The sequence below is a fragment of the Sapajus apella genome, unplaced genomic scaffold (assembly GCF_009761245.1).
Source record: "Sapajus apella isolate SASKATOON/1434 unplaced genomic scaffold, GSC_monkey_1.0 scaffold27, whole genome shotgun sequence".
Classification (NCBI taxonomy): domain Eukaryota; kingdom Metazoa; phylum Chordata; class Mammalia; order Primates; family Cebidae; genus Sapajus; species Sapajus apella.
In genome coordinates this window covers 16,046,002-16,070,915 of record NW_022436967.1, presented here as the reverse complement: position 1 = coordinate 16,070,915, position 24,914 = coordinate 16,046,002, and the positions used below count along the sequence as shown (strand labels likewise).

The 24,914-nt window shown below is 37.6% G+C and overlaps 1 protein-coding gene across 4 annotated transcripts in view; it reads left to right on the top strand.

Annotated features, from left to right (window-relative positions):
* SPATA5 (spermatogenesis associated 5) overlaps positions 1-24,914 on the top strand; it is a 310,845-nt gene that overhangs the window by 47,538 nt on the left and 238,393 nt on the right. For all 4 annotated transcript variants that reach the window (XM_032292360.1, XM_032292361.1, XM_032292359.1 and 1 more), the window contains exon 10: positions 3,692-3,846. In XM_032292360.1, the coding sequence (XP_032148251.1) occupies positions 3,692-3,846 (155 nt within the window). The remainder of the gene's footprint in view (positions 1-3,691; positions 3,847-24,914) is intronic.

The window sequence follows — 24,914 nt, the reverse complement described above, 5'->3', positions numbered from 1 at the left end:
TCTAGTAATGAGATTGCTCTTTAATTTAATTAGATCCCATTTGTCTATTTTGGCTTTTGTTGCCATTGCTTTTGGTGTTTTCAGTCATGAAGTCTTTGCTCATGCCTATGTGCTGAATGGTATTTCTTAGGTTTTCTGCTAGGGTTTTTATGGTTTTAGGTCTTAAATTTAAGTCATTAATCCATCTGGATTTAATTTTTATATAAGGTGTAAATAAAGGTTGGTTACACCTTACATCTTATACAAAAATAGCCATACACAGTTTCAGCTTTCTGCATATGGCTAGCCGGTTTTCCTAACATCATTTATTAAATAGGGAATCCTTTCCTTACTGCTCGTTTTTGTCAGGTTTGTCAGAGATCAGATGGTTGTAGATGTGTGACATTCTTTCTGAGACCATCTCTTCTGTTCCATTGGTCTATGTGTCTGTTTGGGTACCAGTACCATACTTTTTTTGTTATTGTAGCTTTGTAGTATAGTTTGAAGCTGGGTAGCATGATGCCTCTGGCCTTGTTTTTTTTTTGCTTGGGATTATCTTGGCCAAGCTGGCTCTTTTTTGTGTTCATATGAAATTTACAGTAGTTTTTTCCAGTTCTGTGAAGAAAGTCAATGGTAGCTTGATGGGGATAGCATTGAATCTATAAATTACTTTGGGTTGTATGGCCATTTTCATGATATTGATTCTTACTATTCATGAGGATGGAATGTTTTTCCATTTGTTTGTGTCCTCTCTTATTCTTTTGAGCAGTGGTTTATAGTTCTCGTTGAAGAGATCCTTCACCTCCCTTGTAAGTTGTATTCCTAGGTATTTAATTCTCTTTGTAGCAGTTCACTCATGATTTGGCTCTCTGTTTGTCTGTTATTGGTATATAGGAATGTTTGTGATTCTTGCACACTGATTTTGTATCCTGAGACTTTGCTGAAGTTGCTTATCAGCTTAAGGAGATACCTTTTATTCTGTGTCTTCCTATTTTTTCTCAGCCTCTTAAAACCATCATTTCTTTTGATGCTATTCAATTGATGGGCCTTCCTAAGATTGAGCTTTCTACACTTATTCCTCCAGCCCTGACCCCTCACTAACCTCCCCTTATGGATCTCTCCATTGCTGTAATATCAAACCTCATGTGTATGCTTATCACTTTGAAGTTTGCTTTGCTCTTGTATTCCAGAACCACATTTCCAACTGCCACCTGAATATTTCCTTTCAGGTGTTTTTCCAATACCTTAAAACTTTGTAATTCTAGTTTGAATTTATTTACCAATAGGGCAGGGGCAAAAGCATGTTTTAATTTTAATATATCACTCTTTTAAAAGAAGTTCCTCAAACAAATTACTTTGATAAACCTTCATGGCTCTTTTTTATGGGTGTTGTTTTGTGAAGTCTATTTTATATTTGTAAATTATACTTTCTCATATTAAATATTTGTCATAGTTTCATTGCCAAAACTAAGTGCTTGGATTTTTGCATTCATCCTTCACATTCTTCCATCTCCTTCCCTACCTCTCATCCACTCCCCTACAGGAACAAAATGTTTTAACTGCTGTAATCTTGCTTGGGGTTTGGGTTTTTAATTATTTTAATTATTTATATTGGTGATGATTCTGTCATCAGATCCTTAGAGTGTCAGTTTTCCATCCAGAAACCTCTGTGGCCAGTACCACCTCTGCCTGAGTTTTGCTCGGGTGCACTGGGCTTGTTCTGCCCACTCTGCCCGGCAGGCTACACTCAGCTTGTGCTCTTGGCCTGGATCCCACCTGCCAAGGGTGAGCCAGGCACAAAGCAACAAAGGGGGTGTGAGCAAACCTGGGGTATGGCCACTGTGCACAACCAGGCATGCTGGCTACAGCAGGGCGGGCAGCTCCAGGTGTAGGCACAGGTGCTGCCTTCATGTGAGGATGTGGCTGGACCAGGCATACCACAAGTGGCTTCTACTGGGGGCACCAGGGAATGTGGTGGTACCCAGAAGCTTGGAGATGCTGGAAACAGCAGAGCCCAAAAGAGGGTGTCACAGCTTTGGTAGGGGGAGCTCTTGTGTCTGGGCTTCCCAAAGGGCTACAGTTCCACTTTTTCTTGTTGCCCACAATGTGGTGACCAAGGGGCATGTTTCAGCCCTGTTTGCATTACAGCTCTTTCAGTCTCACCATTTGGCAATTCCTGAGTTCTTGTCTAGTGTCCAGGAAGAATTAGTTATGTGGACAGCTGGAGTGTGAGTAAGGCAGGGAGGAGCTTCACTGAGCAACAGAACAGCCCTCAGGAGACCCAAAGTGGGTAAGTCCTTCTGCAGTCAGGTTGTCCTGATAAGTGTCCAGTTGTCAGCAGAGAGGAGACCTGCGTGGGTAGCTCCTGTCCACAGGTAGTTCATCCTCACAAGTATCTAGCTATCACCGGAGAGGAAACCTGGAGTGGGTAGCTTCTTTCTGCTGGTAGATTATCCTGGTGAGTGTCCTGCTCTCATTGGAGAGGAGACCCAGAGTAGGTAGCTCTTTTCTGCAGGCAGGTTGTCCCAAGGAGTGTCCAGCTCTCAGTGGAGAGGAGACCCGGAATGGGTAGCTTCTATTCACAGGCTGGTCATCCCGACTAGTGTCCAGCTCTCAGTGGAGAGGAGACTCAGAGTGGGTAGCCCCTATCCTCAAGCTGGTCATCCCAATGAATGTCCAGCTCTCAGCAGAGACGACACCTGGAGTGAGTGGCTCCTTTCTGTAGGCAGGTTGTCTTGATGAGTAAACAGCTCTCAGCGGCGAGGAGACCCAGAGTGGGTAGCTCCTTTCCGTAGGCAGGGTGTCCAAACAAGTGTCCAGCACTCAGTGGAGAGGAGACCCAGAGTGGGTAGCTCCTTCTCACAGCTGGTAGTCCTAATGTCCCCATGAGTCCAGCTGAGTCGGATTTTTATGAGCTTCAGAAGGGTGGAAGTGCATGCTGATTGGTCCATGGGTGGCGATGGGCAGGCCCAGAAAAAGCACTGTAAGTTCTAGCTCTGGGCTGCAGACTTCACACGGCACTGACAGCCTGGATCCCATGCTTCAGGCCATCCCTGACTGGAAGGTGGAGCTTCACCAGGGTCTCAACCCTTTCTGCCTCCTTCTGCCATCAATCATGTCATCCATGGCTCCCAGGCTGTTTGTGCTCAGGGGCGCTTGCAGGACTGTGCTGAGCCACCCTCTGCTACTCTTCAGCCTCCCTCCTGTGCTCATTGGCACCCAGAGTCTGGAGGGGGCCAAGGTGGCAGGGAGCTGGCATGTCAGTGCTGCCTTGAGTGTGTGAACACTTAGGTGGGTCGTGACAGCAGCTAGGCTCAGCCTCAACTTTAGTCTGAAATCCGAGCAGGCAAAAAGTTTTTCTGGGATTGGGGAGAGTCCGGGGAGTAGAAGCAGGCACTTCAGAGCCTGCTGGGTAGGGGATGCTTCCTGGGTTCCCAAAAGTGCAGGGGTGCCCGGGTCCATATCTGTGGCTGGGTGGCTGCCGCTGTGCCTAGAAGGGTGGGGCTTCTGCCCCACCAACTTGGAAAAGAGCCGGGTTCCTTCCTGTTCCTGGCTCCCACTGGCTTCATGAAGTACACAGTCCTGGCCATGCCTCCCCCACTGCAGCTGGTTTCTTCACAGTGGCTGCTCCAGATGGGCCACCGGTGGCATTATTTCAGTCTGTATTTATGAAGGAAAAGACAAATCTTGTGTTACATTCCTCTCTTTGCAGGTCTCTGTGCCTTGCGGAGAATCCTGAGAAAACAACCTAACCTCCCTGATGACAAGGTAGCTGGACTGGTGAAGATTACTCTGAATGATTTCTTGCAGGGAATGAATGATATCAGACCCAGTGCCATGAGGGAAGTAGCAATCGATGTCCCAAATGTAAGTCATTTATATCCCACACTAGCTACACTGTTTGAATTTAACTCTGAAAAAAACTCAGAGTCCAGGGAGACTGACTTCTTAGGCTAAACTTTTAAAAAACATATTTCTTAATTGAAATTTTTATTGAGATAGCTGTAGATTCAGTGCAGTTCTATGAAGTAAAATAGGGAGATTCTGTGTATCCTATTACCTGGTTTCTTCCATTGGCAACATCTTGCAAAACTAGTACAAGTTGGGTGCAGTGGCTCATGCCTGTAATCCCAGCACTTTGGGAGGCCAGGGTGGGCGGGTCACTTGAGCCCAGAAGTTTGAGACCACCCTGGGCAACATGGTAAAACTCCATCTCTACAAAAAGCACAAAAATTAGTTGGGTGTGGTGGTGCACACCTGTAGTCCCAGGCACAGCTGAGGTGAGAGGATCATCTGAGACCTGGGGAATGTTGAGGCTACAGTGAACCATGATTGTGCCACTGCACTTCAGCCTAGGTGACAGAGCGAGACCTTGTCTCAAAAACAAAACACCCAAAAACTATTTTACAATACCACAAGCAGGATATTCCTACAATCCATTGATCTTACTCAGATTTTTTCAGTTTTACTTGTGTATTATTTATTTAGTTTTATACAATTTTGTCTCATGAAAAGGTTTGTTTATTTATCATGGATACTGAGTAGTTTCATCACCACAAAGATCCCTTATGTTGTCTTTTATAATCACACCCACCCCATTTCTGCCCTTATTTCTAAATGTTTATTTCAGAAAGTTTATATAAATGGAATCATATAGTATACAATCTTTTGCAATTAGCTTTTTTTCACATATGAGTGAGATCATTTGTTTTTCTGTGTACCTTAACTTATTTCACTAGGCATAATGTTCCCCAGATTCATCCATGTTATTGCAAATGACAGTATTTTCTTCTTTTTATAAAGTCAAATAATATTTCATGATACCACATTTGTTTATACCATTATACCCCATTTTCTTTCTCTGTTCATCTGTTCACGAACGCTTATATTGATTCCATACTTTGGCTGTTGTGAATAATGCTGCAGTGAACATAAGAGGTGCAGATACCTCTTGGAGATACTAATTTCATTTCTTTTAGATATGTACCCAGTAGTGGGATTGCTGGATCATATGGTAACTTTATTTTGAGGAACCGTCATACCATTTTCCATAATGTCTGTACCACTTTAGATTCCCATCAACAGTGTACAAGGGTTCCTTTTTCTCCATAACCTTGGCAACACTTAATCTTTCATCTTTTTGATGATGGCCTTCCTAACAGATGTGAGGTGATACCTCATTGTAGTTTTCATTTGTATGATCCTGATGGTTAGTGGTGTTGAACATTTTTTCATGTATCAGTTGGCCATTTGTATGTCTTCTTTTAACAAATGTTACTGAGATCCTTTGCTCATTTTCAGTCAAGTTGTTTTTTTTGCTTTTGAGTTGTTTCAGTTTCTTAATATATATTTTAGTATTTTGGATATTAACCCCTTATCTATGGTTCAAAAATGTTTTCTCCCATTCCATAGGTTGTCTCTTTACTCTGTTTCCTTTGCTGTGCACAGCTTTTTAGTTTGATGCACTCCTGTTTGTCAATTTTTCCTCTTCTTGCCTGTGATGTTGGAGTATATCCAGAAATTCATTGCCCTGACTGTCGTAAAGCTTTCCCTTATGTTTTCTTCTGTAGTTTTACAATTTTAAGTCTTATGTTTAAATATTTAATCCATTTTGAATTGATTTTTTTGTATATGGTGTGAGAAAACTGACCAGTTGCATTCATGTGGACATATAGTTTATCATGTGGATATCATGTGGGCATACAGTTTTCTTGAAGCCATTTATTAAAGAGACTGGGCTTTCATCATTGTGTGTTCTTTGGGACCTTTATAGATCAGTTGACTGTACATGCATGGATTTATTTCTGGGCTCTCTATTCTGTTTCATTTATTTATGTTTGTTTTTATGCCAGTATCATGGTATCTTGATTATAATGGCTTTGTATTATATTTTGAAATCAGATAGTGTGATGCCTACAGCTTTGTTTTGTTCTTAGATTACTTGGCTATTTGGTGACTTTTATGTTTGCTTATGAATTTTAGGGTTGTTTTATCTATTTTAGGGGAAAATGCCATTGGAATTTTGGTAGGGGTTACATTGAATCTGTATTCAATTTTCGGTAGTATGGATATTTTAGTAGTGTTTTTATAATCCACAAACATTAGATATTATATATATTTGTGTCTTCTGTTTATTTTGTCAGTATTTTATAGTTTTCAGTGTACAGGTCTTTTACCATCTTGATTAATTTGTTTCTCTGTATTTAAAAATACTATTGTAAATGAGATTTTCTTTTTTAAATTTTTTGGATAGAGTATAGAAATGCTACTGACTTTTGTTGTTGTTGATTTTGTACCCTGACAATTTACTGAATTCATTTATTGGTTGTGATAGTTTTTTTGTGGAATATTTAGGGTTTTCTTTATTAAGAGTATGTCATCTGTAAACAGACAATTTTTTTTTCTTTTTCAATTTGGATGCCTTTTATTTCTTTTTCTTGCCTAATTTACCTGGCTAGGACTTTCAGTACTATATTAAATAGAAGTGGCGAGGGCGAGCATGTTGTCTTGCTCTTCATCTTAGAGGAAAAGCTTTTAGATTTTCATTGTTGGGTGTGATGTTAGCTGTGAGCTTTTCATATATAGTGTTAACAATGTTGAAGTACATTCTTTCTATTCCTAATGTATTGATAGTTTTTATCATTAAAGGATGTTGAATTTTGTCCAGTGTTTTTTCTGCATCTATTGAGATGATTACATGATATTCTTTGTCATTTTAAGGTGATGTGCATGTGTCAAACCAGCAGCCTTGCATCCTAGGGATGAATCTCACCGGATCATGGTGTATGATCCTTTTAATTAGCTATTGAATGTGGTTTGAAAATATTTTTTTGAGGATATGTCCATCTATGTTCACCAGGGATATTGGCCTGTAATTTTCTATTCTTACAGCCTTCTTGTTTCACATTAATGCTGGCCTCATAAAGTAAGTTTGGAAGTATTCCTTCCTCTTCAGTTTCTTGGAAGAGTTTGGTGAATTCTAAGTATTTAAAGAAGTGATGCCAATGCTTGAAAAGGGTAACTTCTCAGGTCTTGGAATTTTCTTCATTAGGGAGCTTTCCGATTATTGGTTTATTCTTCTCCCTCATTATTGGTCTGTTCAGATTTTCTTCATGATTCATTCTTGGTAGGTTGTGTGTTTCTAGGAATTTCTTTCATTCTTCTTGTTTGGCCAAATTGTTGCCATGTAATTGTTCATATTAGTCTTTTATGATTGTATTTTTGTGATATGAATTGTAGTGTCTCTTGTTTTATTTCTGATTTTATTTACTTGAGTCTTCTTTCTTTTCTTTGTAGTAGTCTAGGCAAAGGTTTGTCAATTTTGCTTATCCTTTGAAAAGGCAACTCATATTGATCTTTTTATATTGTTTTTTATATTGATCTTTTAAATTATTTTTCTAGCCTCCATTTTATTTTTTTCTGTTCCGATCTTTAGTATTTCCTTCCTTCTGCTAACCCTGGACTTAATTTGTTCTTTTTCTATTTCTTTGTTGTGTAAAATTAGACGGTTCATTTGTGATATTTCTTTTTTTCTTAATGTAAATATTTGTTGCTATAAGTTTTCCTCATAGAACTGCTTTTGCTGTATCAAAGTTTTGGTATGTTATGTTTCTATTTTCATTGGTCTTAAGATTTTAAAAAATTTTTCTTTTGTTTTCTTCTTTGACCCATTGGTTATTCAGGAGTATGTTGTTTAATTTTCACATTTGTGAATTTTCCTATTTTTTTTTCCTGTTATTCATTTCTGGTTCATGTGATTGTGGACAGAAAAGATATGTGATATGATTTTGGTCTTCTTAAGTTTGTTAGACTTGTTTTGTGGCCTAAGATAGGATCTAGCCTTCAGAATGTTTCATGTGCACTTGAATGTATGTCAGAGAGACCCATAGACAGTTCACATCATAGGACTCTGTATAGACAACCCCCAGTACCAACCCAGAGCTGGGTAGACTTGCTGGGTTGCTAGACCTGGAAGACAGACAACAATCACTGCAGTTCGGCTCACAGGAAGTCACATCCATAGGCAAAGGGGGAAAGTACTATATCAAGGGAACATCCCACAGGACAAAACAATTTGGACAGCAGCCTTCAGCCCTAGACCTTTCCCCTGACAGAGCCTACTCAATGAGAAGGAACCAGAAAACCAACCCTGGTAATATGACAAAACAAAGCTCTTTCAGCACCCCTCAAAAATCACACTAGGATGTGTTTCCATTTGTGTCATTTACGATTTCTTTCAACAGTGTTTCGTAGTTTTCCTTGTAGAGGTTTTTTGACTCCTTGGTTAGGTGTATTCCTAAGTATTTTATTTATTTATTTATTTTGCAGCTATTGTAAAAGTGGTTGATTTCTTGATTTAATTCTTTGCTTGGTGTCACTGTTGGTGTATAGAAAAGCTACTGATTTGTGTACATTAATCTTGTATCCAGAAAGTTTACTGAATTCTTTTATCAGTTCTAGGAGCTTTCTGGAGGAGTCTGTAGGGTTTTCAAGATAAATGATCTTATCTTCAGCAAACAGTGACAGTTTGGCTTCTGTTTTACCGATTTGGATGCCTTTTATTTCTTTCTATTGTCTGATTGCTCTGGCTAGGACTTCCAGTACTATAACAAGGAGTAGTGAGAGTGGGCATCCTTGTCTTTTTCCAGTTCTCCGGGGGGCATGCTTTCAACTTTTTCCCATTCAGTGTTAAGTTGCCTGTGGGTTTGTCATAGATGGATTTTATTACATCAAGGTATGTCCCATATATGCTAATTTTACTGACAGTTTTAATCATAAAGGGATGCTGGATTTTGTTGCACTTTTTCCACATCTATTGAGATAATCATGTGGTTTTGTTTTTAATTCTGTTTATGTGGTGTATCACATTTATTGACTTGCGTATGTTAAACCATCCCTGAATCCTTGGTATGAAATCTACTTGATCATGGTGGATTATCTTTTTGATATGTTGTTTGATTCATTTAGCTAATATTTTGTTAAGTAAGGATTTTAGCATCAATGTTCATCAAGGATATCGGTCTGTAGCTTTCTTTTTTGGTTATGTCCTTTCCTTATTTTGGTGTTAGGGTGATGCTGGCTTCATAAAATGAATTAGGGAGGGTTCCTTCTTTGTCTTGTGGAATAGTGTCAAAAGGATTGGTACCAATTCTTCTTTGAATGTCTGGTAGAATTCTGCTGTGAATCCGTCTGGTGCTGGATTTTTTTTTTTCTTGGTAATTTTTAAATCACCATTACAATCTCGCTACTTGTTATTGGTCTGTTCAAGGCATCGATTTCTTCCTGATTTAAGCTAGGAGGGTTGTATTTTTCTAGCAACTTAATCATCTCTTCGGTGTTTTCTAATTTATGTGCATAAAGGTGTTCATAGTAGCCTTGAATCATCTTTTGTGTTTTGGTGGTGTCAGTTGTAATATCTCCTGTTTCGTTTTTTTAATGAGGTTATTTAGATTTCCTCTCTTCTTTTTTTGGTTAATTGTGCTAATGGTCTATTAATTTTATCCTTTAAAGAACTGGCTTCTTGTTTTATTTATCTTTTGTATTTTTTTTTTCAATTTTATTTAGTTCTGCTCTGATCTTGGTAATTTTGTTCTTGTTTCTCTAGTTCCTTGAGGTGTGACCTTAGAATGTCAATTTGTGTTCTTTCAGACTTTTTCTTGTAGGCGCTTTGGGCTATGGACTCTCCTCTTAGGCCCGCCTTTGCTGTATCCCAGAGGCTTTGATAGGCTGTGTCATTATTGTCATTCAGTTTGAAGAATTTTTAAATTTCCATCTTGATTTCAGGAGTGGGTTATTTAATTTCCATGTATTTGCGTGGTTCTCAAGCTTCCTTTTGGAGTCGATTTCCAATTTTATTCCACTGTGGTCTCAGAGAGAGCTTGATGTAATTTCAGTTTTCTTAAATCTGTTGAGGCTTGTTTTATGTGGACCTACCAGTTGGTCTGTCTTGGAGAAAGTTCCATGCGCTGTTGAACAGATTGTGTACTCTGCAGTTGTTGGATGAAATGTTCTGTATGTATCTGTTAAGTTCATTTGTTCCAAGGTATAGTTTAAATCCATTATTTCTTTGTTGACTTTCTGTCTCGATGACCTGTCTAGTGCTGTCAGTGGAGTACTGAAGTCCCCCACTATTATTGTGTTGCTGTCTATCTCATTTCTTAGGTCCATTCGTAATTGTTTTATAAATTTGAGAGCTCTAATATTAGATGTGTATTATTCTAAGTAACTCAAGAATGGAAAACCAAGCATAGTATGTTCTCACTGATCTGTGGGAGCTAAGCTATGAGGACACAAAGTCATGAGAATATAATGGACTTTGGGGATTTAGGGGGAAGAAGTGGGAAGGGGGTGAGGAATAAAAGACTGCAAATGTGGTGCAGTGTACACTGCTCAGGTGATGGCTGCACCAAAGTCTTGCAGATCACCACTAAGGAACTTACTTAGGTAACTAAATACCACCTGTACCCCGATAACTTGTGGAAAAATAAAAAATACTAATAATTATTTTTAGAAAAGAAAGTAATATGTATTCTGCTGCCATTGGGTAGAGTATTCTGTATGTGTCTGTTAGGTCCATTTAGTCTATAGTGCTGTTCAAGTCTGCTTTTTCCTTATTGGTTTTCTATCTGAATGACTTGTCCCTTGTTGAAAGTGGGTTATTGAAGTCTTGTACTGTTCTTATACAGCTGTATGTTATTCCCTTCAGTTCTTTTAATATTTTCTTTATGTATTTAGGTGCTCCAGTGTTCAGTGCACATATATTTACAATCACTATATCCTGTTAATGAATTGACTCTTTTATCATTATATAATGACCTTCTTTGTCTTTTTTGTCAGTTTTTAACTTAGTCTGTTTTGTATGATTCAAGTATAACCACCCCTGCTTTATTTTAATTGCTATTTTCATGAAAATTGCTATGAAATAGCATGATTGCTATTTCATGCAAATGGCAGTCAAAATAGAGCTGAAGACTCACTTCAGCTTTAAGAACACATAGAATGAATGTATTTAAAACACATATAGAATGAACGTATTTAAGTACACATAGAATGAACATATTTAAGAATGAATATATTCTATGTGTTCTTAAAGCTGAAGTGAGTCTTCAGCTCTATTTTGATTGCCATTTGCATGAACTAGCAATCATGCTATTTCATAGCAATTTTCATGCAAATAGCAATCAAAATGAGCATATTCTACATGTGTTCTTAAAGCTGAAGTCAGTCTCTTACAGGCAGCGTAATTTTGAATCTTGTTTTTTAATCCATTCAGCCACTCTGTCTTTTGATTGGAGAATTTAACCTCCTTTCATTTGAAGTGATTATTGATAGGTAAGGGCTTACTAGAGCTATTTTATTGTTTTTTCTTCCTTCATTTGAATGAATCCTTCATTTTTTTCATGCATTGTTTTCCTGGATTCATATTATTTGAGTTCTCCTGTAGCTATTCATCTTCTATAAGGTGATTATTTTTTATTCTTATCTGGCAGTTTATGTATCATTGGTCCTTTAGTGTCTGCTACTGGTGCTTAATTTTGTTCCTTTGGTGTCCTGTTTCTCTAATTATTTGTGATCCTTGTGGGCTTATGTTATCGTCTGTGCATGTGAAAAAGTAAACAATGAGTGTTGTCTTTACAGGGAAAGCCCTTCACTAGTCAGCTTGTCTAGTGATTCTGGGTAGGCTATCTTGCTGCTGTAGTCCTTGGGTAGCCTGGTTTGTTGTCTGGGTCAGCAGGTGGATGGTCTTGGTGTCTGGGTCCAAGGAGGGCAGGCTTAGTGCTGGGATGGAAGGGGAGCCTGAGGCCACAGAGACAGTTCTGGAGCCCTGGGGCTGACCTGGAGCCTGTGTCTATGGGGGTGATCCTGAAGCCTGAGTTCATGGGTACCACTTGGCACTGAGGTAGGCCTTTAGTTCAGGACCATAGCAGTGGGTCAGAGCCTGAGGCCAGTCTGGGTCTGCAGTGACTGGTTTGGAGTTTGTGGCTGCAGGTGCAATCCTGGCTCATGTGTAGGCCTAGAGCCTAAGTTTGCAGGGATCCATCCTGGGACTTTGGGACTGTCCTTGCATTGGGACAGGCCAAGTACTGGAATCTGGGAAAGTTGGATGCTTATGTCACCTTTTTTCCATGTGGACAGTATTTCTCCACATTGTGTTGCCGGAGGTTGGGGGTGGGATGAAGCATGTGATGAGAAACTTTACTTCCTAGTTTCTTCAATGCATGTTATCTTATTTATTATTATTTTTTCAGACGAAGTCCCTCTTTGTTGCCCAGGCTAGAGTGCAGTGGTGCAGTCACAGCTCACTGCAGCTTCAATCTCCAGAGCTTAATTGATCCTGCCACCTCAGTCACCTGAATAGCTAGGACTACTACTGTGGTATGCCACCACACCCAGCTGATTTTTTTTTTTTTTTTTTTTTTTGGGGGCGGAGTTTCGCTCTTGTTACCCAGGCTGGAGTGCAATGGCGCCATCTCGGCTCACCACAACCTCCACCTCTTGGGTTCAGGCAGTTCTCCTTCCTCAGCCTCCTGAGTAGCTGGGATTAGAGGCACGCACCACCATGCCTAGCTAATTTTTTGTATTTTTAGTAGAGACGGGGTTTCACCATGTTGACCAGGATGGTCTTGATCTCTTGACCTCGTGATCCACTCGCCTCGGCCTCGCAAAGTGCTGGGATTACAGGCGTGAGCCACCATGCCCAGCCCCCTAATTTTTTATTTTACTTTATTTTTTGTAGACATGGGGTGTCACTATGTTGCCCAGGCTAGTCCTGAATTCTTAAGCTCAACCAGTCCTTTCACCTGGTCGTCCCAAAGTACTGGAATTACAGGTGTGAGCTTCTGTGCCTGGCCTGTTTTTAATTTTTTTCTCCACCCCAGCTACTCTAATCTCTCTTTTGGATTCCTTACCTGTTGTTGAAGGTATTTTCAAGTGTGGGCAGTTGTTCAAACTGATATTTCTGTGAGGAAGGAGCAGTAGAAATTCCTGTTCTGCCATCTTTCCATCATCAGTTTCATCACAGTTGTACTCTTTCTTCCAAAAGCTCTAACATTGCAATTATTTGAAAACTTAGCAACATGTTAGAGAGTTTGGCCTAGTTGTATCCTTTACCTCATTGTGTATAGGCATTTCAGTGTCCGTAGTTCTCTTGGTCCTTAACTAATGTTTTTAATTTGTTAGCTAAAAATAAAACAAAAAACAACACAAAGGAAACTAAAATGATGCTAGATCAGTGAAGTGGAGTATGTGGAATAAGTATTTGTTTTCAGTTTTGTATTTTTTTTAAGAGTTGGGAGCTTGCTCTGTCACCCAGGCTGGAGTGCAGTGGTTCAGTCCTAGCTCACTTCACTGCAGCTTCAAGTTTCTCAGCTCAGAAGATCCTCCTGACTCAGCCTTCTGAGTAGTTGGAATAGCAGGCACATGCTATTTTTTAGCAATAGCAGGCAATTGCTTAATTTTTTATTTTTTGTAGAGACCAAGTCTTGCCTTGTTACCCAGACTGGTCTGGAACCCGTGGCTTCAAGTGATTGTCCCACCTCAGCCTCCCAAAATGCTAAAATTGCAGGTGCAAACCACCACACTGGACCTGTTTTCACTTTTTGAAGTGACTCTGTTCCTCGAACAATGTGTTTTGTGGTCATACAAGTTTGGGAATTTTTGGTTTAAATAAAACCAATAGTTTCTTTTCTGCTGGACTTTTCAGTCTTTTCATATGCCAATATTTATCATTATGAAGTGATAAAAAGGATTTCTTATGGAAACTTAGTTGCCATGGCTTGGGGAGCAGGGACTTTTTGTAGCTTGCAATGTGATTGCAATAAATGACCACAAGTTCTTCCCATCACTGTGTGTTTGCCCTTTTGTGTTGTAGGTTTGTACTCCTATGATAAACAAGTGAAAACAGTTTTTGCAGGCTTTAAGTCTGTGCCTGGCCCTGTTACTTTCTTTGAAAGCCTGTGCCTGGCCCTGTTACTTTCTTTGGCCAATGTGATATCAGCAACCATGATATAAACAGGCTTGAAAGTGCTTGAGGCTTGCCTTTTCTTGCTGCTCCTGTAAACCCTGCCTTAGCTATATTAAGAAATATTTACTAGTTTCCTGGAGGATGAGAGACCCTGTGGAACAGTATGAGCCCTCTTAGCTGAGAATCCTTCAACCCAGCTGTCCTGCCAATTATTTGACATGTGACATGTTGGACTATCCCATCCCAATTGAAGTTTGCCCACATCAGAAAAATCACCCAGTTAACCCTCAGAACTGTCAGAAATAACATATGTCTGTTGCTTTAAGTCACTAATTTTTTGGGTATTTAATTATAAAAAGCTAAAGGATGCATATACTTGTTAACTATTTATATAATATGTTGTTTTGTAAATTTAGACTGAGAAACAGTGCTCTATGGATAGGCACATCCCCTAAGGACTTATTGCTAGTTTAGTTTACTTAGTGTGGTTTTGAATTCTTTCTGAGACATTTTCAATTCACTATTGAATTTTAACTTAATTTTCAAAAATTTCTGTAGCAGAACATACTCATTTAATGTAAATAATTTGACAAGTGGAATTATGTAATAATGAATGATTGATGTTGGGTTAGTAGAAACTTTATTTCTCTAGAATTGATGTTATAAAATCTTGGCTGATTATTTTGAGTTCTTTTTATTTGCAATATTTATCTGTATTTTATTGCTTACTATTGCATAAAATAATGGGTCACGTAGATGCCCAGTCATCAAATGCCACATGTCAGAATTTGAGTTGATAGTTACAAACTATCTACACCAACCAAAAACACTTTTGAGTTTAAAACATTTTGGAACTAAAGAACATATAGTAAGGTTTCAGACTTAAAATTATTGCCAATGGAGAATGTGTTTAAACAGCATCCACTCTTGGAATTGCTAAACTCATTTATTCATCATAGGAACTGGTACTACAACTGCATATTTAATTGCTCTAATGAAAGATTTTTTTCCTTTATTTTCCTTTAATACAGTATTTACAATCCATGGACTCGTGCCATTTTCCATTTGGCGCTTTATTATTTGGCCTAAGGCCATGGTGTACTGTGATGTTACTCATGAGCTCTGGAGTGATTAACACTGCTGAAAGTACTTTCTTTTATTGCTTTTTATGCTTGCTTCAGATAATAAAAATTTTCCTGAGAAGTCAACATTTCTGTAATTGGATTCCTAAAAATCCAGTTTCCTGATTTCTGGCAATTACATCTACAGAAATTTCTTCAGATTATTTCTGCAGATGGTTAAATACTTATTTTGGTATAGAAAGCCTGTTTGAAATGGGTAATTATCAACATTTTAAAAATAGTATAGTGGGCATTTAGCATCTTTTCAGAAAATATTTTAGTGCATAAAGTTAAAACTTCCAACTCACACTTGCCTGGTTATATTTAAGTTTGCAAGAAAGGTGCCAGGATGGAAATATTGCCAGTTATAATATAAATGTTAATACATTACTAATTTAGGAGACCACAAGTGTTAGCCACCTACTTAAATGTAATGTTTCCTTCTTTTGGAGCTCCTAAATGGTGATTACAGTGACATTAAGGTCAAATGTGTTTTCTTTACAGCATGAATCCTTAGAATCTAGGAATATGCCAATATTCATTATGAAATTCCAATTTTCTTATCCAGAGATAACAGCTATTAACATTTTGTTATAGTTCCTATGGGATTTTTGTGTGCTTGTGTATGTACATATGTATATTAGAGATAGAGCCTCGCTCTGTCACCTAAGCTGGAGTGTAGCATTGCGATCTCAGCTCACTGCAATCTTGACCTTCCGGATTCTAGCGATTCTTCTGCCTCAGCCCCCTGAGTGGCTGAGAGTACACGCACATGCCATTATGCCCCACTAAATTTTTGTATTTTTTTTTTTTTTTTAGTAGAGATGAGGTTTTGCTAGGCTGGTCTATCAGGTGATCTGCTCACCTTGATCCCAGAGTGCTGGGATCACAGATGTGAGTCACAGAGCCTATCCTTCTTTGTATATTTTAATGTAGTTAATCTTAAGATATATGTAGTTTTATATTCTGCTTTTTTCACTTAAAATTATATAGTAAACATTTTACTTAAAAATTTGTTGGCAAAACTTTTAAAATGACTACGCCAAAGACTTTTATATGGATAAACTGTAATTGCTTGATCCTTTTTAACTCTCAAATATTTAGGCTTTTGTGTATTTTTCCATACCATTGTTATAAAGATATTTGTGTGTAAATCTTTGCATTTATGATTTTTAGAAATAAAAGTTTAAGACTAAAATGTGTGATTTTTAAAGCTTGTGACAAACAAATTTTTGTTTTCAAAAAGGTTGTTCTAATTTATGATACATGATAAAAATCTAAAATTATAAAACCTTAAGCAAGAGAACTCATTTTCACTTGATTATTTTCTTTTTACTTTTCTCTAGAGTTTATTTTCTTAACTTTTGGAAAGATCTTTATTATCAGAAATTGATAGTGAATAATCGTTAGGTAAATATAGATTTTAAAAAGAAAAATAATTGTATATCTTCTTCCTATAAAAGTGTTAAATTTTAAGATAAAAGATAGCTGGACTCTTGCTTTTAATGAATTTTACAGCGCATGACAACAGGTTCTTACCTTTTATTTATATCCTTAGTACTTAGCATATGAATAGCACATAGTAGATTCCCAATCAATATTTGTTGAGTGAATGAATGAATGAATAACTGTAATATTCATGAATAAACTCCAGATTAAATGGTAAATTTCAGATATATGTGAAAGTGAATTTCTCATCTTTCTTCTTTACCAAAGTACAATAAAATCTATTATTACCCTCGTGAAACATCTTTAGATTTCTCATATTTTATAAAGCAACTGATTTCTTTCATCAATTTTAATCCACGTTCAGTGAATTTAACACTTTTAGAATAAAAATTCCTATAATATTTCTATACAATCTAACCTGGAAGGATATAAAGAAATTCTTTATGTTTTCTGCAGAAACATTTTGCTGCTTTTATCTACTGTTAAAAATTCTTATTTTAATAAGGTAAACAAAAAATAGTGCTTTTAATATATTTATTCATATATTTCATTGTGATAAATTTCTCTATGTGCGCCATGACAGTTATTAGTGATAAATGGTGTTCTTAACCAAATATATACAAATTGAGTATCCTCCAGTTTAATTATTTTATGCTTCTAAACCTACCTTCCCTCATCTCCATGCTTTCTCTGTTTCATTTTATGTAGCATTTTAGGTTGTTCCTTATTATTTGGAAGTAATTCATCTTTATAGTTTTTGATCTTGCTTTTGGATTCTAGTTTTCAGAATTTGGACATTTGGTTCACAATGAGCTGATGTATAAACCATTAGAAAGACAGTACTCCATTTTCTTGTGAACCTGATTTTGTAAAATGAACTGCAGCCAGAGCCTCAGGACTGTAGCCCCAAACCCCTTAGTAAGCTCCAATCCAGGTTAAACTTAGAGGTTGTTGACTATCAGATTGAGTGTATAACAAATATCATTAGTTACATAAATGTTTCTTATTTAATCCCATTTTAAAATGTATCAGTTTTCTTAATTATATGAATAATCAAAAGACTGTCTCTTTCACTAATTACATACTTAAAATTTACTACTATATTTTCACCTGGCACCTTTTCAGATGAACCTAAAACATCAGAATGTGACAGTCAGTTGAGTTTCGTAGGATGAGCTCATTAGCAGTACATTTCTGGTGCAAAGGTTTGAGTGAAATAGTTTAATTGACTATAATTATATTTAATTCTTCATATGCCCTTAGGATAATTAGAAGAAATTCATTTTTGCATTCTTTAAATACAGTACTGCATTTTATATTTTATTTTTTACAGACTCAAAGATTGAGAGTTTCTATGATGCTTTATTAAATAAAGAATTGCTTTTTTTGTAATAAATAGTATAACCTGTGGAAATTCTATTAATTTCATATTGGTCCTTGGCAGGGCTTTTAAATTTGGTTTCTTTTGATTGCTTCTTGTTGTCTAGACAGAAAAGTGTCTTCTATCACTCCCAAGATCCCAATCTTTCTTGCCAACTTCTCTTGTGCACTTTTATAGTTTTAAGTAATAGCAATTGAACAGGAAAGCACATTTGGGAAAGTAGATTACTTTTTACCAGGAAATAGTGCCAAAATCAAGATTGTAGTTTTAACCTCCTTAAATATTTCAGAAGTTTAACTCTTTCATTTCACTTTTCTTTTTATACCTTAATTTATTTGGGCTTTTATAAAGGAGGAAAATGGAAGAAATAGCAAGTTACTGGAAGGATCATCAGTTTCTGTCCTCAGCTCTGATCCTGATTAACTTTGGTGAAATCAAATAGTCTTTCTCTCAGACTCTAAATAAAAAAATTTAATTTGCAATTTCTGATGGTTATCTTGTTTTGTGTTTAGAAATAATGTTGAAGTTGTGATAGAGGCATATGCTAGGCTTCTTTGTACAGTTGATCAGTACTCTGTAAATACTTGATGAGTATTTGCTACAGGTACATATTTTTAGAGAGAAAAGAAGATAATTCACATAAAGACTAGTACCCACTAGTAGGGTTAAAATGTGGTTCTTTTGTGGTACCACACTTCATCACTTTACTGTATCAGATATGAAGTAATTGTATACTCATTTGATCTCACCCTTTAGTTCATTGGTCCCATTACTTCATAGTGTGGTCTTTCCAAAATAGATTACTGATATAGCTTAAAGTCTATCATCAGCATAACTGCCTATTTAACTGCCTATTGATCATCTCTAGGATGAAATCTGTGCTCTTTAGTTTAGCCTCCTCCACTTGCATCTCACATTATGCTCTAGTCTTGGTGAACCACTTCATATTTTTGCATATTTTGCTGTCCTCCCATCTGCCTGGAAAATTATTTTATGACCTCTCAGTTCCCAAAGATCCTATAGTGTGTACACCTCATCCCTTCCATACACATGGGCTCCAAATACACATATATACTTTGAGAACATAATTATGTCTTGTATACCTTTGTATCTCTAGTGCTTGGCAAATAATAACAGCTAAATGAATGTTAGTTGAATGGCTGAGAGGATATTTTATGAAGCAGTTTATAGTAGTCTGTTTTACAGAAATAGTTTTTCCATAGGTATTAGTCAAGATTCTCAAGGGAAACAGAACCGATGGATGGATGGGTGGATGGGTGGATGGGTGGATGGGTGGATGGGTGGGTGGGTGGATGGATGAATGGGTAGGTAGGTAAATAGGCAGATAGGTAGATTGATGGATCGATGGACGGACGGATGGACGGACCGACCGATGGGGGGAGATTTATTCCAGGAATTGGCTCATACAATTATGGGGGCTGGGAAGTCCCTCATTGGCTGCCTGCAAGCTGGAGACATAGGGAAGCCTGGAGAAGGTAGTGTAACTCCGTCCAAGTCCCAAGGTCTCATAACCAGGGAAGCCAGTGATTTAATTCTCAATCTGAAGCTGAAGGCCTGAGAATCCAGGGGTCTGCTGGTATAAATCCCAGAGTCCAAAGGCTGGAGCACCTATAGTCCCAATATTCAAAGGCAAGGTAAAAAAGGGTATCCTAGCTCCAGGAAAAAAAAAAAAAAAGCAAATTTGCCTTTTTACTGCCTTTTTATTCTGTCTGGGCTCTTAGCTGATTGGATGGTGCCTGCTTATATTGAGGGCTGATCTTCCCAACTCAGTTCATCAATTCACACCATTCTCCTTTGGAAGCATCCTGACTGAATGCTTTACTAGCTATTAGATATCCCTTGATTCAGTCAAGCTGACACCTAATTTTAGCATCACACCATATGTTTTTGTTGTGTAACAGCTTTATTTAGATGTAATTCACATACCAAACAATTTACTCATTTAAAGGGTACAATTCCATGGTCTTTAGTTTATCCATAGACTCAAGTAACCATCTCCATAGTCAATTTTTTTTTTTTTTTTTTAAAGACAGAGTCTCACTCTGTCATCCAGGCTGGAGTGCAGTTGCACGATCTTGACTCACTGCAACCTCTGCCTCCCGGGTTCAAGCGATTCCCAAAGTCCAAAGGCTGGAGAACCTACAGTCCCAATATCCAAAGGCAGGTAAAGAAGGGTATCCTAGCTCCAGGAAAAAAACTCAGCCTCCCAAGTAGGTAGGACTACAGGTGCATGCCACCATACCCAGCTAATTTTTATATTTTTAGTAGGGACGGAGTTTCACCGTATTGGCCAGGCTGGTCTTGAACTCCTGACCTCGTGATCCACCCACTCGCCCTCCCAAAGAGCTAGGATTACAGGTGTAAGCCACTGTGCCTGGCCTTCCACAGTCAATTTTTAAAGGTTATCACCATCCTAAAAAGAGACCCTCTACCCTTTACTCATTACCTCCCAACCTACCCACCTCATTAGACAATCACTTTGATTTGCCTATTCTGCACATTTCATATAAATGGCATCATAAAATATGTGGCTTTTTGTGAATGGATTATTTTACTTAGCATAAGGTTTTCCAGGTTCATGCCTGTTGCAGCGTGTATCAGTATTTAATTTTTTTTAATTGCCAGATTGTATTCCATTGTGTTGATATAGCCCATTGAATTTATCAGTTCATCAGTTGAGAGACAATTGGGTTGTTTCTGCTTTTTGGCTATCATGATAATCCTGCTGTGAACATTCATGTACAAGTTTTTGTTTGAATACATTTAATTATTTTAGGTACATATCTGGAAGTGGAATTGCTGGGTTACATGGTAATTTTATGTTTGACCTTTTGAGGAACTTCCAGATATTTTCCAAAATGACTGCACCATTTTACATTCTTACCAGTAGTATATGGAGAGTTCATATTTTTCCATTTCTTTGCTAACACTTGTTATTATCTATCTTTTTGATTATAGCTATCCTAGTGGGTGTGAAGTATTATCTCATTGTGGTTTTGGGTTTCATTTCCCAAATGACTAATGATGTTGAACATCTTTTCATTTGCTTATTGACCATTTGTATTGTGTCTCCTTTAGGGAAATGTCTAATCAGATCCTTTCTCATTTTTAACTGGGTGATTTCTCTTTGTATTATTGAGTTGTGAGAGTTCTTTATGTAGTCTAGATACAAGTCCTTTATCAGATATGTGATTGGCACATATATTCTTCCATTCAGTTGGTTGTCTCTCACTTTCTTGATAATGTCCTTTGAAGCACAAAAGTTTTTAAAAATTTTTGATTAAGTCCAATATCTTTTTGTTGTTGTTGTTGAATGTACGTTTGGTGTCACATTTGAAAAACTGTTGTCAAATCCAAGGGCAGATTTACTCTGTATTTTCTTTTATGAGTTTTATAATTTTAATGCTTACATTTAGATGTTTGATTCATTTTTATCCCCCTAGATAGAGTTAACGCTATTTTTGTGTGTAACCATAGTCTTATAGAAACTTTATAACTTTAAATTTTGAGAACCATATGTGGGGGGAAAATTTGTTTATTTTTACTGTGGTGAAATATATGTAACATACACTGTGCCATTTTTAAGTGTACAGTGTGGCATTGTTAAGGGCATTCGCATTGTTGTGCGACCATCACTGGATCCATCTCCAGAACTTTTTCTTCTTTTCAAACTGAAACTCCATACTCATTAAACAACTCCTGATTCCCGTTCATCATTAAGTATGATGCTAAAATGGGAAAAGTAAGGTAAATTGATTAAAATTAATCTGAAAACTAGCAAATGTTTGAGAATTCCATCATAGGCCTGAAATAAATTTAAGTTTAAAGGCTTGGTATAATGTTTTCTCTAATGTCCTAGGTTGAATGTAGATGGAGAGTGGGTGGAGGTATGAGTTCTGGAGAACTCTTAAGTTGTTTATAATTTTATTATCTATCTTTCTGTGCATCTGTCTTCATTGGGGGTCCCCAAGGCCACTCTCAGGCTTGATGATTCACTGGAAGGACTCACTGGACTCAGAAGCTATTGGGAGGAGGCACTATTCCTGACCCTTTGTGAGACTGTGAACCATATGCTCATGATTGTGATTTATTAACAGTGAAAGGATACAGATAAAAATAAACAAAGGGAAAAGGTGCATGGGTAACGTCCAGAAGAAACCAGGTACAAGCTTCTAGATGTCCTCTTCCAGTGGAGTCACATGGGAACACACTTAATTTTCCTAGCAACTGTGTGTAACAACAGGTGTGGAGTTACTACCAAACAGAGAAGCTCACTTGAGCCTTAGTGTCCAGAATTTTGCTAGAGGTTAGTCACATTGGTATACTACAGTGCTGACATGACTGACCTCAACTACCCAGATTCTAGTACTTCCCAGAGCAAAAACAAGTATTTACCATAAATCACACTGTCAGTATAATCTTATCTGGTCAAACTGGTACAGCATGGCCCAAGATACATACGTACTGGAATATCATGCCTGACGCATGTTTTTATATGCACCAGTACATACATCTCTTGTTTACTAACTCCATACTTTATTTGAATCTCATTAGTTTTTCTCTAATGTCTTTTGTCTGTTTCAGAATCCCTCGTAGATTTTCACATTATATATGATCATCATGTCTCTAGGCTTCTCTGGGCTATGACAATTTCTTTTCTTATTTTTGATGGCCTTGACAACTTTAAGGTATCCTGGTCAGGTCTTTTGTAGAATGCCTCTCAATTAGAGTTTGGTTGATGTTTTTCTTATGGTTTGACTGGGATTGTGGGTTTTTGGAGGAAGACCAGAAATGAAGTTCCGTTCTCATCATAGTCTAACTAATGTATAAAATTAATTTTGAAATTTTAATGATCTAATTAAAAAATCTCCCAGCTCCTTAGAAATACTTAATCAGATTTTAGGCCAATATGCTACTTACATGCAGAATTTGTTCTCAGTGGCATTTCTTATATGATAACTTTCAATTAATATGCAGCCTCCTTTGCAGTGGTGTCAAGATCTCTGTACACAACTTCATATCTTCCTAGAGACAACAGGGAAGGGAAGCCAGAAGGGAGAACAATAATTGGTCAAGTCACAGATTAGGGAAGCTAAAGTGGGTCTCTTTTACTAGATTAGAGTCTGGTGTAAAACTCCAGTCTGGTCCTTCAGCATGACTCTTCTGTTGTTCTCATATGCCTCTTTTCCTACTACAAGCCAAATTAAAATTTAATATTAGGGGCATCAAATGGTACAAACTCATTCATTCTCTTTAATTGCCTAACCCCCACTCATTCTTCATACAGTTGCTTAAATGTCATCTCTTCTAGGAAGCTATGCTTAGCTTAAGAGGACCCTCAAGGCCTGTCATGGGCTCTTGTAGTATCCCATATAATTTTTTGTCTAGTCCTTAAAGTAAATAATTATTAGTGTATTTTTAAATGTATTTCTTTTCCTTCCAGACTGTGAGCTCCACAATGTAGAGACCATGTCAATTTTGTTCATTTTATATTCTTAGAGCCAGGCCAACCACTCAAAACAGCCATGCAGTAACATGAATGTATCTGAGTCAATGAGTAAATACAGAAATAATTGAGAAAATGAATGGGTATTAAATACTAAAACCTTTACCAACTCTACTTATAGCAGCCTGACTTTTTTGTTAGCCATAAATGCACACCCGTAACACAGGCCCTACACTTACCCAAAGTTATAAAAGATGGTACAATTAGGTGATTTCTACCCTAAAAGAGTCAATTTTTGCTCAGTGATCTAACTACATAGGCTTGCTTACTTCTCTGAGACTTGCTTGACCTATCTCATTGAACTCAGTCTGTGCCTGAGATATATGTCCAATTTCTCAAGCCAAGTTCTTCTTCCAGAATTTTCTTGTGACATACTTTGGGCCAAGTTCCCTAGTTGGTTCTATACCAGTAAACTCGTACCCCCAGCCATTACAGGTAGCACATTCAACATTCAGGGACAAACTTTGATGTAAGTTAAAATCTTTGTTCTTTTCTAAATATGGCCCGTTAGGACTGTGTTTTAAGGATTGTTTTCTAGTATATTCTTTACTCCTTATCAGAGGTTTGTCCTACCTTTTGCCTTTAAACCAAAGGGTCAGTAACAGTCCTCTTGACCCAACATCTTTACTCTCCCGCCAGCATTGATTATTCTTGCCCATGGGAGAGCTTACTTTCTGGTCTATAACTCAGGACACAGAATCTGACCTGCTTTTGAAGTTTACTTATATGAGTTTGCTGAGCTTTCTGATCCAGAGGGATCTTTTTCTCTTTGCCTCCCATTTAACAAACATTTGGAGCATCCCTTCAGCCAGTCTGGGCAGAGAAGGGTTTTTTTTTTTTATGTATGTAAGAATTTTATTATCAGCTAACCATCAAAGGAGATCAGAGAAAATGGTGTAAATTCATGACCCAACTATTTGGACAGATCAGGGCTAGGAAATGTAATGCAAGATATATATGTATAGACTTTGCACACTTTTACATGTTGGTAACCTTTTTCACCTGACTACTTCTATGGGTTTAATACTAACTCTCCAACTTTTTTCTTTATTTTTATTTTTTACTTTAAGTTCTGGGAGACATGTAGAATGTGCAGGTTCTCAGCAAACTAACACAGGAACAGAAAACAAAACACCACATGTTCTCACTCATAAGTGGGAGTTGAACAATGAGAACACATGGACACAGGGAGGGGAACATCACACACCTGGGCCTGTCGGGGGGTGGGGGGCTAGGGGAGGGAGGGCATTGGGACAAATACCTAATGCATGTGGGGCTTAAAACCTAGATGACAGATTGGTAGGTGTAGCAGATCTCCAATTGTTTTCTATATTGCCCAAATTAACCTCCTACCAGCTTTTCTTTCTGCCATTTTTATCCCTTCTGTTGTTTTATTTGTAGGATAATACAGGAGAAATACATGTCTGCCTATTAATTTATTTCTTTACCAAACACCAAACATATGTAATATAGAAGGTACTATGTGTTAGGAAG